The following is an 18942-nucleotide window of genomic DNA, read 5'->3' on the forward strand; positions in this document are numbered from 1 at the left end:
CCACAGTCATCACAGGCTGTCTCTGTGGCATCCAGAGCTGCCCTCTGGTTCCTTCACGTGTCCGTACATGTCATGCRCAGCCTCTTTGGCAGAAATGCTCACCTTTGTGTTAAAGCGGTATTTTCATCCCACTGGCACTCAGTTTCGCAACCGGGTTCAACAAGGACCCATTACAGTTTCTGAGCCACTCTGGTCCCTGCTTCCTGTTCACATCCTTATGATTTTGCTCTTTCAGGGTGAGGCATTCATGCCATTTCAGGATGTGATGCTGTGCCTTGRAAACATCAGCACTGCTATGTCCCATAGATTAAAAGCAGAAGCACTGTTCCTCAGTGTGTTGCTGGGGCATTAGTATGTTTCTGCTGGCCTTGGAGGTTAGAGCCAGAGTGATTCTGCCTCACTCAAAGGAAAGTTCGATTCACCAGTTTGATCCATGGCAGGGTTTATGAAGAGCTCCTGATACCCCCACTGTGAGCTAGTTTAATTGCCAAGCTCAGGAAGAGTTGCTTCTGCACCATGGATGTGCCTTTTCTAACCACATCCCTGACACTGACACGTTTTCTCTGCTGCCCTTTGTCCACTTGCTTTTATCCCATTGACATTTGGTTTCACAACTGGGTTCARTGAGGGCCTGTCACAGTCTGTGAGCCACCTCTGGGCTCTGCTTCTGGCTCAGCTCTCCCTGCCCTGGTTTTCTTCTCTAGTTGTAAAGCCTCCCATTAAGGCACYTTGAAATCAACATAAAGCATAGGCATTCACATTTATATATTTTAAAGTTAATATTGCTGTTTATTCTGGTGGTGTGTAATTGCTCCATTCCTTGCTGAGATGGTGGCTGGAAARCTTCAGAGGTTTTCTCAAGGAGGAGAGCCACTGTGACATCTGTCAAGCTGCATTTCTGTGCTTCTCCTTCCAAAACTTTCAGTAACATGCATGCAATCTTTCCTACAATTTTGCTGTGATTATAAATGGTTTTCAGCCACTCTGGGCTGGGGCAGGAGGCCTTAATTGTGCACTTGTGTTCTCTTTCAGAGCCATCTTTCCTCCTCCTCCTTGTCCATCTGCCTTTTGGTACCGCCTGTGCCTGCCCGCCTGGCAAGTCAGAGCATGTCTGGACTCTGTGGATGAGATGCAGAAGATGGCAGAGCTGCTGGGGCTCAGGGATGAGAGCRGGGAGGGGGCTTCGGGGGCTCCTGCCCTCTCTGACTCCTGCCTTGCAGACAACAGACTGAACCTGGATGTTTATCCTGACGGCTGCTGCCGTTTCCTCCAGCTATTCAAGGAGCWACGGGGAGAGGTGGTCCAGGTCGAGTTCCTCCGGCTCAGCAGCAATGATTGTCTCCTTGACACYACATTGGGCAGCCTTCCTCATCTGAAGCAACTGAAATCCCTGGTGCTCAAAGGTAAATTCCTGGCCCCATCACCATCTAACTTTTCTAGGCTCAGATTTTTTGTTAATCCTTCTCTTGACATCTGCAGGGCAAACTGCTCTTTGAAGTGTTTTATTCCAGTGCCGGTTACCTCAGCTTTGTCTCAGCCTTGCTCAAAGCTGGATGCAGATTTCAACAAGATACAGCTTCTGGACTCTTATTTCCTCTCTTTGTTTCTACAGATGCCTGGGGACCAGGTTTTTTTGTCAGGTTGGGTTGGTGGTGCAGCATTTTCAATAGCCATTCTCTAGAAGAAGAGCACTTTGTGCAGTTACGCAAGAAGAGGGGGATTGAAAGGTGTTGAATCTTTTGGTAAATGTTCARCCCCTCTTTCATTTTTGAGAGTATAATAAGCTGTCTTTGCTGTGTTTTCATCTGAATCAGTCCATACTTAGTCTTTGCTTACTGCCAGGTTGTTGGTTGAGCAGAGTTCAAAACAGACCAGGAGACGCTGTTCAACATTTTATCAAAAGTAGGACACAGGGTGTGCGTGTAATTTTGCAGAGTGTAATAACTGTTAGGGCTATAAATATTAGATCATTCTTTGACTGTCTTATCTATTTATTGTGGGAGGATCTCAATGCAGTTTATATAATTTCTGTTTCAGATTGAATCATTTGCTCTTTGAGAGGTAGAATTTTTTTAAATAAATGAGAAAAAAAAGGAGGAGTTTGGGGGCCGAATTCAGGGTTCTAGTTGAAAACTGAAAAGTCTGAGGTTTATTTCTATATCTTTCACAAATTTCTCATGTGAATAATTTGATTTGTCTTTTCCCCTTTAATAAGGTGACAATAACAGCACTATCTCTTATCAGTCTTGTTTTGTGAGATATACACACACCCTGAGCATCCTGAAGTGCAATAAAGTGGTTCACTAAGATCTTCTTRTATATAAAGTGCAATGTGCCTGTTAGTTTGGTTGTTGTAATTTTGTACCATTATGCAGCATAAAAAAAAAGTCTGGTGCCCTCTGCTGTATATGGATATAAATAGAAAACAGTGGAGAGGGACTTTGAAACAAAGAACAAATGGGAAAGTTTGGAAGTTTCCTTTTGTTTGCTCAAATTATTTTCCATGAKTTCAGATCTTCTCCAGTTTGAGTGTCACAAGCTGGGGTAGGGAACTTGCATTCTTCCCTCTCTGTGCACTCTGGCTACAAAATACTGAATAACCTACTTTTTTCCCCATATTTTCACAGGTTTTTTCATATCTGCCCTCCAGTTTTACAAGGGCAGATCTCAGTCCTCAGGGCTGTTTGCTTCTCWACAGCACGGACAAAGCCTTGAGGGCAAGAACTATTTCCTTGATCCATAAAGTATTGTGTGTTGGCCACTGGTGCGGAAAAAGTGGGGAAGGAGTGTGGGAGGCTTGGAGGTGTATGGACCACCCTGCTGAAGGTGGTAAATGTGRGGGGTGGCCTGGCTCGTTCTGAGCTTTGACTCAGATGTGTTTAGCAGRGCTGGACTGGTTCCCTGTGGCATCTCTTGATATCCTAACAGGTCTTCACCATTACATCCCTTTCACTGATCAGRAAACTGAGGCATGCAGCGGAAAACTGACCTCTCTGAGTACTTCATGATTAGTGCAGCTCATTGTGATCAGGAACTGCCCATCTTGTGGATCTCTGTGTGAAGGAGTCTCACATGAGGCTGGTGAGCTGTTCTGGTAGAATACTGACCTTTTCCTCCACTGTCCTCCACCCAGGTGGCCATGCCATGGATGAGTTTGGTTGCTATCAGCATGGCTCCCTCACGAGCTTGCCACCARACTTTGGGAATCTGAGGTGTCTTACCCACCTGGATCTCAGCTTCAATAGACTCTCCAGCTTGCCGAGCTGCATTATCCACCTTCCCAGCCTCCGTGTGCTCCTGGTGAGCCACAACAGCCTGGTGACRCTTCCTGAGGACTTCGGCTGTCTGAGCAAGCTGACTTTCTTCTCTGCTATGAAAAATCAGCTGAAGTTCTTGCCTCAGAGCATTGGGGAGCTGTCAATGCTGCAGAATCTGGATCTCTCAGAAAATGTTTTGGAATTGCTTCCTGAAGAAGTTGGGAATCTGCACAGCTGCACAGAGCTGGATCTCTCTGGGAATCGCTTATTGGCCATCCCAGACACCCTAGGTATGTATTTTACAGGGGAAAAGAAGGACATGGGCTTGCTAAGCTTTTGGTACAGCCTAGGACCATGGATACCTCTAGTCTCTGTTCCCAGAGCTGTTAGCATAAACCATGTTGTATTGGAGACAAACAGAATCCAGAAGGATCATGCTTGGTTCAGTCAGTGATTTTGAGCATTAACAACTCACTGGACCACACTTTCTGCTTCTGTGGATCAGTGACACTGCTGAGATCTCAAAACAATTTACAATGACCAAAGTCCTGTATTACTTTGTGCTGGAGGTTGCTACTGATGCTCTTACAAAAGTGTCTTGCATCTTCATTCATAGCTGGGTGCTGAAAAGCAGAGGACAGAGGAGGCTGTGTTGCCTCTCAGCTAATTCCTTGCACTCCTTTTACTTTTGTGAGCTAAAGAGATGCTGGCTTTTGTGCTTTTCCCTCATTATGTGTGTGTTTACATGGGATGAGGAGAGAGGGAGTGTTAGAGCTGCTGTGCAATGCAATTAACAGCACGGATGGGGGGTCACTTCTTGTTCTAACCTGCAGCCAATTTGAAGTCTCTGCGTCGGCTGCATCTCCACAGCAATCTCCTGGTGACAGTCCCTGCCTCGCTTGCCAGCCTGCCCAACTTGTCCAGACTTGATCTGCAGAACAACCGCCTCCGTGCCATCCCCGCTGAGATCCAGTCCTTGCCGTTTGTGCACATCCGAGGCAATCCCTTGGGAGAAACTGAGCCATTCCTACTGGCTGGTAATTGCAAGGCTTCTGCTGCTGTGTGTTCTGCCCAGCTGTTCCCTCACTCAGCCCAGCATGGCGTAGATGGGTTTGGATTACAGAAGACAAGCAGGGGGGAATCAGATCAGCATTTATTTGTCTGGAATAATTATTAGGTTTTAAGGATACAGACAGWACTAATTATGTTTTTGTGAGGCAAATCCAAGTCTAAAGGGCTCAGTGGTCCCTGGAACTGGGCTTTCTTGGTAGGGTTTTACCTTGGAAGTGAAAATGGGATTCACAGGAAATTGATCACGAGAGATCCCTAAAGGAGTCCAGCCTTTTTAGCAGAGGTGAGCACCAGTTCCTGGACTTATGCATGGCCCTAAGGCTGTGGTGGCTCATGCTAGAGCTTCAAAGAGTAGCAAGAGGTCATTCTTCTGTGCAGTCACCTCCTGCTTTCCTGAGGTTCATAGGCTGCAGAGGAGCAGTTCTTCATCCAAGAGGAAGGTGATGAATGAGCAGGAATCTGAGCAGGTTTTCATGTTCACAAGAGCAAGCATTGATTCCCAGAGGGGGTCCTAGACAATCTGACATGGCCTTGAGAGCTGCAAGGGTGGTAGACTAAAATATTTTCTAATTCCCTCTGCTTTTGAGTTCCCCTGGGGGAGAGCCAGCATTTTATCTTGGGACCTCGAGGCCTCTTGCCATCTGCTCACTGCAGTGTGTTGTGGAGCCTGCTGCAGCGTGACCATTAGCAACTTCTGTCAGACTAGGATTAAACCAAAACTGTTCAGCTTTTCTTGTCTTCCTTGGTTTAAGTAACCTCTGTCTCCTTCTCCTACCCAAATCATCTYATTGCCACAGATAAACCCAGTACCAGGAGGCTACAAAGACTCTTCCTTGCATCAGGAGAGGGCAGGTAAGCCTCTGTCATTAAGAACTTGCACTACTGTGATGTAACAAGGTCCCAGACRAGAYTGGTGCATGGAGGGTATTGCAGGCCTATAGCCTCAGTAGGCCAGTCAAACACAAGTATGAGAGTTTTCTGTTGATTTTTGGAGGGCTGCAGTCATTGCACAGTGTCATACATTCATGCATTTCTTCTGGAAGCTTCACTGTGAGCTCTGACGGCTGCATAGTGGTCCTGGCCTGTGGCATCCGTTTCTACTTTCCGCCGGGGGCTGCCTCTCATCCTATGTGGATCTGTTTCCGATCCCTCGCGCCGGATCCTCAGAGGGTAAAGCTGAGGCACCACGATGTCCTGCTGAGTAGAGTCCTGGAGCTGCAGCCTCATGGGGTCCAATTCCAGCAGGTGAGGATACAGCCAGGTCACCTCATGATGAATCTGCCTTTGCAGTAGCTCAAAAGAGTCTTCTGTGGGAGCCTTTTGGGATCTGTGAAGCAATTATGCCCATCCCTGCTGCTTTTAAGTAGCTGCAGGACTGCCTCTCAAAGAAGCCCTGCTGCAGAGGATCAGAAAGGACACGGTCAGCTTCTGTGGTGCTTTGCTGGCCTGGCACCCTTGCCTTCCCCACTGCTCCTGAGTGAGCTGAGCTATAACCTTTCTCACTCACAATCCCCTGCTGTATCAGAGGATAAGCCCAGCACCTGGCCTTAGCCTGCAACGAGAATGGTTTGCATTTGTGTTGGTTTTACTTGGCCCAGTTTTTAGAGGTGGGGGGGCCAAAAAGATGGCGCCTGTGAGAAGCTTCTGGAGGCTTCCACCATGTCCAGCAGAGCCAATTGCTGTTGGCTCTGAGGATGATGGACATGCCACTGATCAAACCTGGGCCAATTAAAGATAGTGGTTACGCCTCTTTATTTAAGAAGAAATCAAAACAAAGGGCACWCAGAGTAGTTTTGCCAGTGGAGGAGACTGAGAAATATGTGAAGCATGCAGACACCAAGGTCAGTGCAGGAGGGGGAGGAGCTGCTCCAGGCGCCGGAGCTGGGATTTCTTTGCGGGCCGTGGTGATGACCATGGTGGAGCAGGCTGTCCCCCTGCAGCCCATGAGGTCCACAGGGGGTGCAGGAGCCACCCGCAGCCCGTGGAGGAGGGAGGTCCCCACGCCGGAGCGGGCGGACACGGGAAGCGGGCTATGTCCAGCAGGAGACCCATGGAGAGAGAGGCCTTGCTCCCGAGATGGAACTGCCTGGTCTTCTGACTGTACCCGGTGGACAAGAGAGCCCACGGTGCAGCAGTTTGGGCACGACTGTCTGCCCGTGGGGAGACTCACGCTGCAGCAGATGTGTGTGGCCTGCTGCTCGTGAGAGTGGAGCCACGCTGAAGAAGTTCATAGAGAACTGTCTCCCGTGGGAGGGACCCCACGGCAACGCAAGAAAAAGAATCTTCTCCCTCAGCTATCACAGAGGATCCGGTGATGAACTGACCAACCCCACACCCTGTTTCGTTCCTGCTGCTTTGTTGTATGTGAGAAGCGGGGAGGGAGTGGGGAGAAGATCGGTGTCTTTGAGRGTTGTAATTTATTTCTCATTCTCCTCCTCTGACTTAGTTAGTAATAAATTCACTTGATTATTTAAGTTGTGCCTGTTTTGTCCATTGAGTGTTTTCCTCCCTGTTCCTTATCTCAACGCATGAACCTTTTTGTTAGTTTTTCCCCCCCCTTCGCTCTTCTCTACCCGGTGTAGTGGTGGGGGAGAGCGAATGAGCAGGTGTTGTAAGTGCCTGGCTTTTAGCCAGCATTCCAAACCGCAACACATTCTTCTCTAAAAGTCTGATTGTGATTGCATTCAAGCTGGGGAGTAGTTCCACCACCAGCCCCATCATGGTTGACAGCAGCTCGCTGCAAAAGTTCCTTTGCCCTTCCTGCTCAGAAGCTGCTGAAATTTTTCCTACCATCACAGTCCATAGCAGACCTGACATTTCCTGTCACCTCCCTGGAGGCTGCAGGGGAGAGCAGGTTCTTTCACTGCTGCATACAGGCCATGCTCTGCCCTCACTCTTCTTGTCAGCGTAGGAAGCCACAGAGCAGAGCTGGGCTTGGTTTTGTTCTTTCTATTGGTGTCTCACAGGAATGCTTTTTTTTGCCAGGAGGTGCAGATTTGGATGCCATATATCTCCCCTCAAACTCCTCACCAGCATGAGGTGGTGGTTCGGACCTTCAGTGGGCAGAGCTGGAGTGATYTGAGAACAAGAGTGAAGCAGAAGACAAAATCAAAGGTAAGCAGATTGAAATTAGCAGTGACACACTTCGTTCTATTCYCCTCTTTGGTTTTGCCTAGCCAAGAGTGAAACATCTCATGAGCTGTGCTTTGACCAGCTGCTATAAAATGTAGTGGATTTCAGCTCCAGGTTTCCTCTSTCATGGAGGTGTGTCTCCTGAACGTGATGAGTTGCAGCCTGCTGAACTTCATCCTTGTTCTGCTACTTTCTTCTGCTTGGCTGGTACTCATTTTCCTGCCTTTATTCTATTAAGTTATATGCCTATATCTTTTCTTCCCTGTCTTCTGTTACAGAGGTGTGTGGCCCACTGTCGTGTCCTTCACTTCTCTTGGTTCCTTGTTGTGTCTCGACTCGTGCAAAATGAATGCAAAGTGCCAGCAGAGGGGACATTGCTCTTTTCCAGTGTAGATCCAAACATCAAAGTGACCTTTCCTCCTGGAGTGACCAGAGAGCCTCGTAGTGTCAAGATGCAGGTATGCATGCTTTAAAAAACAAGCTTTGGTGAGCTCTGATGCAGCTGTTGTCTCATATCCAGTGCAAAACTGTGCACGAGATGTCTGCCCTAGGGTAAYTCATGTCTAGACATGGTTGCTTCATGGGCTGGCCCATCTGAGATCACCTTCTCTCTTAACTTCCCTGCCTGCAACATGGGCTGTGCTACRTGTTGACCTGTGTGGGAAAGGGATCTCCAGCAGATCAGCAGGTATCTGCTAGGAAGGAAACACAAGAAGATTTTACCTCTTTTTCCCTTGCAAAACTGAGCCTAGCAAAGCAGCTCAGTGAGAATTGGAGGTGGTGGGGCAATCTGATGTGGTGCTAATTCTAAAATCCTCCCACTCAAATGAATTGTTCCTGASAGTTGCTAGATAGCTCTAAAGGCTCTTGCAATACCTTAAGTCCACCCCAGCTTGACAAGTTGCCAGACTTCAGCCATATTTCTCAATGGGCTCTGCAACAAAAGCAGCATGTGGCTGCTGGGTGCTGGAGGAACTGAGTGAGCAGTATGGGAATCTGACTGCTCTGCTCCCTGTGCTGTCTGCCATACCCAGGTGCTGCCAGTCTCTGCAGAAGAGATGGAGGAAATCACAGCCAGTGCAGGCTGCAGAGCCAGTCCCCTGCTCTACCTCTCCCAGGACTCGACTGTGGATTTTCTCAAGCCAGTGAAAATTCAGCTGCCCCTTCCACCCGGGATCACAGGTCAGCTTATTCCCAAAACTGACAAAGAGAAAATTGACAAAAAGCCTTATGTGGAAAACCACAAATGGAAAGCTGAGAATTTTGTTTGCCTCTCCTGTTGTTAATAAAGCTYCCTGCTTTTCCTGCAGGAGYAGCAAGGTGTGTCTGCTTGAGTATRTGCTGGTGCAGAGTGGTGTGAGCTATCGGTAGTTCAGGTCCATCAGATCAATGCTGGGGTTCACAGATCAGACAAGCTGGGAGAATGGTCTTGGCAAATGGATTTCTTTGCCGAACCACCTRTGTATTTAAACTGCTGGTTTTAGTATGGTGGATTGCAGAGGCACTCCTGCCCATCGAGGAGATACTTTGTAAAAGGTCTTTGATTCATGATTGGGAATAGCTTGAAGCAGGAAATGAACATAACTGCCTCCAGGGGTCTGTCTTCTCTTTTCCTTGCTGATGGATCAGGTGRCAAGCCACTGCAGTTAAAAATGTATGATCGTATTCTACTCTGAAATGTAGATGCTAATGCTAAGCCGTRTTCTACTCTGAAAACTGCTAAAAACAGCCTCAGTCATGCCAGGGATTCCTGTTTGCTGAATACCCTGCGACTCCTATTTTCTTTGACTTCTCCTGGCTTTCTTATGAAGAAATGCACAGCCTTCATTGTAACACTACCTAATATTTGTATGTCTGAAGTGCATCAGGATTGAAAAGTCTGTGAGATGTACATTGGAAAGAGATAGAACTTAGTTAATAACTGTAGATTTTAGTAATGAGAATTGTCTTAATGAATCTGTTGGTGGGAATCAGCACGCTATCATTTTAAATCTGCATATTTYGGCAGAATATCCCAAAAGCAAAGGRATAGYCTGGTCCTTTTATTGCTGCTCTTCTTTGACCAAAGTTCAGTCCTGGATGCTGAAGAGAAGGCTATGAGCCTTAATTTGGTGGCTTTAAAAAGTAAATCACCCAAACTTGTGGCTGCCTTTGTAAAGCCATGAATGAAGGCTTCTGCTGCATAAAGTGTCTATTGATCATTGGTGTCTTTAGGACTAAATTTGGATCGGTCAAAGCTGCATATTCTCCATGGTGATCTGGAGGGCCAAACYTGGAATGATATTACCAGTGAGGTGGTGCTGGAATTCACCCATCTTTATGCAGTGTTTGAAGTCACTCACTTCTCCTGGTAAGTGCAGAATTAGTCCAGAGGAAAAGATGAGATGATACTCTGCCTTGCATTTCCCACACTCTGACCTAAGGCCATGATATTAGCTCTGTTTGCTCTCTTTTCCCTTTGCAAGTCAGGCTCAGCTTAGCACTCTGTCTCTACCTGTCCTTCTTTACAATCCTATGGGTGTGGCACTGGCATCTCTCTCTGGGTAGGATCCCTCCCTTTTGTTAATTCCTTTTCTCCAGGTACTGGCTGTGGTACACAACCAAGACCTACATTGGAGGCATTGCCAAGAAGGTCTACGAGCGGCTGCGTCTGTACCAGGTGAACTTCATTGCACTGCAGAGGAAGAAGGACCCCGAGCAAGTCCTGCTGCAGTGTGTCCCCAAGCACAAGGTGTGATCTGGGTTGCACTGCCTTGCTCCTGAGCTTCTCAGGCTTCTCTTTGTAGGGTGTAAAGGCAGCAGTGCACTGAATGGTCCTGTTCACTTCCAAGAGTCATGGCTGGGATATGCTGTCACCATGCTGTTGGTGGTGTGATACTGACTCACAGGAAGCTGAGGGAAGGAAAAGCCTTATTCTATGCAGTTGTAAATGCCATGCATTGATTTCCTCCCCTGTGAGGCCTGAGGACTGGACTGCTGAAATCAGCTCAGCCACAGTTACTGGCCATGTATGTACTGTTATCATCGAGCAAACATGAGGCAAAACATGTTGTCTTACATTTCAGTCAAAATTTACACTTGTCTGACATGGGCTAGTGGTGTGGGCAGCAGCACTGCTCCTTTTTTCAGCTGGAGTGGTTAGAAATGATACTTTTCCTGATGTTCCTTTGCTGTTCACAGTTCAAGCAGTGAAACAGAACATATGAGCACTCCTTAATCTAGCTTAGTGCAACATCATGTTCATTTGTGCTATGAGTGTGAGTTAATCTGGCTGACTTTGTAGGGAAGGAGACGGGAAATGCTCACATTCTCTTCTACTGCCTCTGTCCTAGGGGTATCAGCCCTCAGCAGTGCTGCTTTTGATTAGTGTGAGTATGAGTGTGCAACTGTGTTTGGAGAACGTGTYCCTTGTCAGGCAGTGCAGCTGAGGTGAGGTGAGGGTTATTTCATCAGACTGCCACTACTGGGCTGCATATTCAGCTCTGCATAATCCTCTGCTCTGGTCGTTCCTTCTCTTTATCTGTTCTCCTGTATTGAAATGTCCTGTGGACACAAACATCTGCAAGGATTTTTATATCAGGTTCTGGGCTAAAATTGTCTCCAGATGAGGCAATAATGACACTCAGAGTGAGATTGTTGTACATGTGTATCTGTATTCCTGCTWGGGATGGCCATGGGGTAACAGAAGTTTACTGTCACAAATAGAAGAATCTAACCTGACTCTTGCACTGCCACAGTGATCACAGGTTGCAAAGTCAAAATGAGCTTTCTGGTGTCTGTGTGCTATTGTAGTATGTGTCTTTTTGCAGAGAAAATRTATTTGAATAGCATACTGTGAGTGGGACATGGTAGCAAATAAATCCCTCCCTGTCTCTGAAGTTAAAAAGTCCTGTTAAAGATAGATACATTACTGAAAATGCTTTTCAATGGGTCTTTGTTCCTTTGTTTGCATCCTTTTCATGTAAAATGGTCTTCCCCTGTTGAAGGTGAGAGGAACATCATGGGAATAGAAACATGAATTGGGGACAGATGTGCTTCAGATCAAACACAGGGTCCCGTGCTGTTGTCCTTGTCAGGTTGACCCAGTGCTGAAGAAGCTGCAGGACCGCTATCGAGGGCCTGAGCCATCCGACATGGTGGAGATGTTCGAGGGAGAACAATTTTTTGCAGCTTTTGAGCGAGGCATCAGCATTGATATGGGTATGGCAGTACTGAGCTCATTCTGCTYCTACCTACTTCTTGTCCTTCTCTGGCCCTAGACAGTTTCTGCTGTGGGTTGAACTCCTCCACAGCATTCCTCTCTGTCTCCAGCTCACCCACTACTCACAGCAGCCAGGCTCTGGACACTGAGTTTGYCACATTCTCTGGTCACACAGCTTTTCTGGTGATAGAATTTTCCCTGTGAAAGTGCTGTTTGCAGACTTTCATTTCTTCTCATGCTCTTGTAAACCTGCAGAGGGCAATAGCCAGGTGGGTTTATTTTACAGCTGATCTGCTTCTGCAGCTAGCTATGCCYTTTTCCTGGCATCTCAGACACCACACTGAAATACCAGTGGTGATCTAATTAGTGTTGCCCATTTCTGAGAGAACACAGAAGGTATTTCTGAAATAATTCAGAGCAAAGAATTCCCCCTATTAGAAGAGAAGGAAAGATAAGCAGGATGAAAACTCAGGATTATGTTTTATGCCCTGGCTCACCAGCTGTGAAATGAGCCATTTTCTGCAAAACCTGAACACAAGAGTTCAGTTTCATTGGTGTAAATTAAATGCAATTTAAAGTGCACTGRTCTTTCAGTGGAGTTCATGAGGCCRKAGTCTGTCCCTTATTCTGATTTTGGCTGGACTGTAATACATACATACATGAATGTTGTACCTGATTACATTTTTTCCCYTTTACCTCTATTTTGCACCCCTGTAGAAATGCTGAGAACAGACCTATTTTTGTGCATTACAGGGTGCTGTTGCAGTTAATTCTGCCCTCCAAGGGACAGAATGAAGTGAGATGGAAAGGAAGTGCTGAGGTTGAACTTCATTTCATGTGTCATCCTGCCTTGCCTTCCATTCTTGAATTCAACTCTACCTTGTGGTCATTCTCTTTTTTCACCTGTAGGACCTGCCTTCTCCACAGTCAGTGTTTTTTCTGCTTCCCTGTGCCACTCAAGGGGAAGGAAGGGTTGCAATTCTTTCAGCCATAAGCAGATGGAGTAGTTAGCAGCATGGGGTCTGCTAGTGGATCGTGGGCTGTTGGACAGGCTTGAAAARCTGCACGCTTTTCTCCACAATTTGAATGTTTGCTGCTTCTCTGCACAGATCGCCCTGACTGTGTGGATGGACGTCTCTCATTTATTTTTTACTCCCACTTGAAGAACATGAAGGAAATCTATGTGACCTCCCCAGTGGACAGGAAAGGCCAAGCTGTAAAAGGCCAGGTGAATAACCAATTGCATTGACTTCTTGTTTCTTCTTTCATCATCATTGCTTTTACAATACTCCTCATAATACTYGCTGGAGTGCTGGACATGACTGTTTTTTCCTACCCTCTTTCTCTAGCTTTGCATTTTACTGACTAAACTCTGACTAATCAAGGAGTGCAATCTCTAAGGATCAGTCATCACTTAACTGTCTGGTTTACATTCCAGCTATTAATTCTTGGGGTGTTGGCAGAAAGTCCAGCCTTTGTGGCAGAACCTCAGTGCTCCTCCCCAGTTACACGTAATTGGGAGGCCATATTTGTGGGCTGAGGATTCTTTCCCAGACAGAAAAGGCATGTTACCAACAGACTRGGCCACTGTGCTTGAATCAGAGCCTCACCGCATGCTTTCTCTTTGCAAAGGTCTCTTTCTACCGAGGGGCAGTTCCAGACAGCATCCCTGAAGATGCCAGCAGGAGGAGGAAAGGTCCAGACTCCCTCTGGCTCGCTACTCTGCCCATCAAACTGCCTGTGAGTTGTTGAGTTGTCTCCYTATTTTTCACACAAAAAAAATTAATCTAGTTGGGGGAAGAGCATGGCCTTCCTGTTCAGCTGATTTTGAGAATGCRTGCATGGAATGACCGCAAGAAATAGCTGCTCAGCCATGTCATGGTGGAGATTTTCCACTCCCCGTGAGCGAGCTCATCTGAAACGAGAAACATGGAGAGCTGGAAGTGGTCTCCATCTGTCCCGCCCATCTTGCTTGTCAAGCACAGGCTTGTTGGATGGGTGGTCAGAGAGGGTGGATCCTTGGAATGAATGAGGATGCAGTATGCAAGGAAGCTCACTATGATTAAGGGAAGTGTCTATTTGGTTTATAAATTTCTTAGTCACAGAGCTCATGCAGCAGGAAAAAAGAAAGGATTAGAATGAGGTAGTTATGCTGGATTTGAACATTATTGCTGGATTTGAACACAAACATTTGAACATTGAGTGTAGGTATTCTGGTGTGAGCTTTAAAGGCTAGGCTGTATGTTACAGTGAGAAATGCAATTTTTGCTTACGTAATTTAAGTGACATTTGAGAAGCCTAAAACAATGAATACGTTGGTAGGCTGAATGCTTTCCTTCTGATCATGTGCCATGATCTCACATCCCTTTCTGACACACAACCTCAACTATAAAACTAAGTGCTCTCTTACTACTGAGGCAATTATGCTTTGGGGACGTGGCTTGTTTTAAACTGCTCTGTAAATGCAGGAAAGGAAATTTCCGGTGTGAGCTGACTGTGAACATTGGGATTTGATATTTTCCTGAGGCAGTAAGCATTGCTGGTCACTGTCAGTGTAGTCCTCCTTGCTTCTTACAGCCTGACCCTTCATCCCCAAGAACTTCCTTTCTCCCCAGAAGAAGGAAGGAAATTTCAGCATCCTCTACGAAAACAGATGGTAGAGGAAAGAATGTTCTTTCTCTCCCTTCTCTGTGACACAGCAACTGAAACCCCGCTGGGATGAGAACCCCAGTCCTCTGTAYGGCTTCTCCTTTCCTCCCTTGAACCTGGGCAATGCTGAGACSGGCTACCTGACCCAGGCCAACCTGCTGAGCATCGCCAGGCGTGTGGGATCCGACTGGCAGAGCATCGGCCTCAACCTGGGCCTGACCTATCAGCAGATTGAGCGCATAGGATACAATAACAGGTGAGATAGGACACAGTAACCAACAGCGATACATTGTAGCTACCTGTTTATCTACACCATCACTGTGATGGTATAAATCAATGCTTGGCTGGTTCAAAGTTCTTCCACTGTAATTGTTTCCCTAGATAGACAATAGGTTGACTAATGGTTCTTCTGAAAAGAATACCTTTTATAATGGGACACTGATTATTTTCTCTTGCCAGAATAAAACAAAGCTTTTTTGTTTGAAAAAGCAAAATTGGGAAATAACAAACCTGATGAGCTTTGTAGTTCAGCTGAGTTGCATTCCTGTTTTGCTTTGTGATTGGATTCCTGGCCAGACTCCATCTCTTGCAATGAGAAATGATCTATGGCTTTAATTGTGAATGTCATCAWTATTCAAAAAGAGCTTGTGGTACATCATGAGATGTGCAGCCTGACCAAAAAGCCAAATCAGTAGGAGAGAATTAGACTTGCTATGATCAAACTACTGTTCCTGTGAGGAAATTATATTCAAAAGCACAATGCCTTAATTTGGTATTTCCATTAGGAAAATAGAGAAACATTGATGCAGGAGCTACAGCTCCTGTATGCTGGCTGGGGAAGAGGCAGGCCCACTGAGTGCTTTGTGTGTCTGGATGGCCTCTTTAAGGCTCTCATCATGGACTGAGACTTGTGTAAGGTCTCTTTGGTTTGCCACTCAGGAAAGTGTGTTGGTTACTTCTGTCCTTCCTCTTTTCCTCAGAGAGGAYCTCAATAAGCAGATCCTGGACATGCTTTTCTCATGGGCTCAGCAAAACTCAGAGGACCCTGACTGTGTGACCAAGCTGATTGCAGCCATGAAAGAGAGCGGCCGCCAGGACATYGCCGATGAGGTTGAAGCCATCATTAAACTGGGGCAGCAGAAGTACAGYGAGTCCATCCGCCGGGTGGGCCTGGCACAGGACAGCAGCACTGAGGACTCTGCAACAGCTATGGTGTAGCACCTAGCAGAGAAAAATGGGGTTTGTAAGGGACCTCTCTGTGTAGCCATGTGACAGTGCCTGGGGGCTGCTGGCTCCTCAAGGGCCAATGTCTCCCCGAGGAGCTGGGCATTGATTCTCTTGGCTCTSTGCTCCACTTCTGTCAATCCCAGAAAGAGCACATTTATGAACCGTTTTTCTACTTCCACTTCATGCCCTTCAGCTTTAGCTTTCAGAAAAGTGGAGAAGTTCAGAGACTGAAGCATCTGTCAGCTGAATATTGTTGGATTAATTAATACTCCTRTTACATGTATTTATTTATAACTTATTCCTGAAACTGTGTTCTCCTGGAAACACTGGATGGGAGCATTTGGGTCCATTTGTGCTCCGGTGCTTGATGAGAAAGTAGAGGTACAGTCATGCTATGAAGGCCTGTGATACAGTGGGAACTGTTCAGCCATTTTTGTTAATGATGTGTTTTGCTCACATGAAAATGTGAACTGTGTTCCCCATGAAAATGTTTTCTRTTTTTTTCCAAATCTCTTCCAGTTCGCTTAAAAAAACCCTAAATATTTGTGGGGAAGAAAGAAGAAACAGATTTCTAGAAAAATTGTTCTTTTTTTTTGGTTTTGCTTCAAAAGCTATCATGAAACAAGTAGGCTGTTGCACCTGCAAGCACCTTTGTAGATGAGACCTACACCCTGGTGATCTTTGACAAGGTTCCAGTTTTACTTTATGAAAAAAAAAAAAAAATAAATCAATGACCTGTTCTGGGAGAGCCTCTGATTTAAGTGAAATTAAAATTTCYCTTAAAGTTTCCAAGGGGTAATACTCACATTCTCCCAGTGAAATGTGACTGTTTAACAGTGAAGGTGTGACCGACCCCTGCTGAAGTTTGGTGAAAAGCATGACTTAAATTTGCATTTTAAAAACTGGTCTGACCAGCTGTGAAATCAGGCAGTGATTGTGGGTTTGGCATGAACTGTGCTGAGCTAAATTCCCAGTTTTTCAGCCTGAATATCTTGTATAAGGTGTAAGCATTTACTGCTTTTTAGCTGCTCAATCACTGATTACTGAGGTGCTCTTCTCTTCCTGTTCCCCATCTCATAATGGCCCTCAGTTAATGACCCATTAATGACGGTGGAAAATTACATGGAACATTTTGAAAGACTACTGTCACCTAAGTAAATTCAATTCTTTCCAGAGAGGTTTGAATTCAGTGTAACTCTCTCTAAGCATTACTTGAAGGGCTGTTCTCAGTCTGAAAAAATAGAAGTGTGTTTAAAAATGCCAGGTTGCAACACCCTAAGTCGGTGTGCAGTTGCAGGTGGGATAAATCCTGGCGTTTTCTTCCCCTTGTGAAGAATCATCAGTGACTTCCCTGGTGCTGCTTCAGACCTGCCATCAGTATTATTGAATGAGAGGTGTAAAACCATYCTGCTTTTTTTCTCATTTAAGGCTGTTCTAACATCTCAGGCTACAGAGTGYTTACTGTCCAGTCAAGAGCACTGGACAAGGACTTGCAGACAGGTGTTGTCACCATGGGTCTAGGAACTTCCTCAGATATGCTTCCTTAGGTTGTGCTGCCCTCAAGTCTCTTGTTGGGTTCAAGTCAGCAGTTCTTTTTTGAATGTACATTTTCTCTTGTATTCTGTGTCGTGTGTTCTTGTTTGTAATTTTCATAGATACAAACAAGGTATTTGTTCTTTTCTCCAGTTTTGGAGAAGTGCATTTGAGCATGTGGCTCTCACTGGGAATAAAATAAGCACTTAACTGTTTCACAGTGTGGTCTGCTCTTCCATAAATGCCTTGAGTTAGATGGAGTCTAGTAATGCCCAAACCCTGGGCAGTATCATCAGTATCTTCAGGATCTGGGCTGATAACTTAAGGAAAGATAAGTAACCACCCTATTGTTATCTCCAGTCTTTCCCTGTTGAATGGCAGCTGCTGGCTGGGGCTCCTTGCAAGCATCAGGCTTTCTCCTTGAAGTGACACCAAAGCAAGCACCCAGCTGAGGATACGAAAGTGCTGGTGGGAAATCAGAGCAACTGTTCAACTGCTCTTTCCTCAGCAGACTTGGCAACAAATATTTGAGCTGGATGAGAGTCAATGGAAAACATTATTTTAAGGTGTGTTATCTTTRTCAATAATCTCTTTGAGGCTGCTTTAGAAAAACAGTCTTTCATAAGCCGGTAGCTGCTATGGCTGGTAACTGTTGCAGTACAGGGTTGAAGTGGCAAAAGGAATAACTAACCTGGCATTTATCTTTTGAATCGAAATATGGCATTCCTTTCTGACTTTTTTCATGAATTCATCACGTATGGGAGTAGTATCTTTCCCTTTCCAGCTATCTGGCTTTCCCTGCTGCCTATTATGCACCTACAGATGTTTTGGCAGTTTTTATGGTTTTACTGTGCATGATTCTGGTATGTCCAAAATTCTCCCAAACAATTTTTTTACCAGGAAAAGCCTACTTACAAAAAAAAAGTTTAAAAGTAAAGCAAGAAATTGTTTGGGAGTAGGAACAATATTTTTTCTCCTGTTTTGCTTGTAACATTTGTAGCTCTTTAACTCTCATAATTATGCCCTTTGCTACTTTATAAACTCATAGATYTCCAGCAGAATGACCTGGGAAGTGAACAGTGTGTTTCCCATATATCACTTTCTACTTCCAGTTTCTTCTAACCATGACAGTCCTCTTGCTGCTAGGAGACAGATCCAGGCAAGATGCTTCCAACCCCTACAAAGAGTAATAAAAAAAAATGCAGACAAATGAAAGCCCAGGCAAAGCTCAAATCAGTTTATTAATTCCATAAAAAAATACAAGGGAAAGCCAGATTGTATTCTGCAGGGGGTTAAACTGTTTACACAGTCCTGTCAGTTAAATGCTGTGTAATTCCCAGCAAAAGACCTGAAATACAAAGTTGAGAGTGCGCCCACAGGGGCTGTGTTCAATTTGTCTGTTCACTGTGGGCAGGCATCAATACTGTAAAACTCAGCACATCCATAGGATTGCTCTGATAAGGGGAAGGAGATCCCTGTGGTCCATTGAGGAGTGGATGGTTCAGCCATCATGAGCTTGATGCCAAAACTGAGRGAGCATTAGAAGTTACCCAGTTTATAAGATTTCCTGCTGCTTGSTACACGCTCATGTCCATACTTGATATTGTCATACTGCTGAGTTTTTTAAAAGGGAAAGGAAATCTGACTGTCCTTAAATTCACTGCTTTCCTTCCAAAAGAAGATCACCCCATGTTTTCAGCCTGTAAAGCAAGAGTAGCTTTCAGTGGGAAAGAAGTGGGGCTGATTTGCAGTCACTGGTGCATCAGAACCCCAGCCCAGGGCTGCCTCAAAGATAGCCCACCATGCTTATGAGCTGGTATTGTTAAAATGAAGAAAACAGCATTTGCTGCAGTTAAGTGTGTGAGTTCATTT

General features: G+C 45.6%; 1 protein-coding gene across 1 annotated transcript in view; it reads left to right on the top strand.

Annotated features, from left to right (window-relative positions):
• PIDD1 (p53-induced death domain protein 1) overlaps positions 1–17653 on the top strand; it is a 19895-nt gene extending 2242 nt beyond the window's left edge. The window contains exons 2-16 of the mRNA XM_057371443.1: positions 1033–1403; positions 3134–3547; positions 4091–4294; positions 5126–5180; positions 5372–5573; positions 7314–7442; positions 7739–7918; positions 8495–8642; positions 9675–9810; positions 10041–10191; positions 11537–11660; positions 12771–12889; positions 13294–13401; positions 14361–14566; positions 15291–17653. Coding sequence (XP_057227426.1) covers positions 1130–1403; positions 3134–3547; positions 4091–4294; positions 5126–5180; positions 5372–5573; positions 7314–7442; positions 7739–7918; positions 8495–8642; positions 9675–9810; positions 10041–10191; positions 11537–11660; positions 12771–12889; positions 13294–13401; positions 14361–14566; positions 15291–15528 — 2688 coding nt within the window. The 5' untranslated portion in view covers positions 1033–1129 and the 3' untranslated portion in view covers positions 15529–17653. The remainder of the gene's footprint in view (positions 1–1032; positions 1404–3133; positions 3548–4090; positions 4295–5125; positions 5181–5371; positions 5574–7313; positions 7443–7738; positions 7919–8494; positions 8643–9674; positions 9811–10040; positions 10192–11536; positions 11661–12770; positions 12890–13293; positions 13402–14360; positions 14567–15290) is intronic.
• The last annotated feature ends 1289 nt before the right edge of the window (positions 17654–18942 follow it).

Source organism: Malurus melanocephalus, unplaced genomic scaffold (assembly GCF_030028575.1).
Source record: "Malurus melanocephalus ecotype Western Australia unplaced genomic scaffold, MMel_1.1 scaffold_147, whole genome shotgun sequence".
NCBI lineage: Eukaryota > Metazoa > Chordata > Aves > Passeriformes > Maluridae > Malurus > Malurus melanocephalus.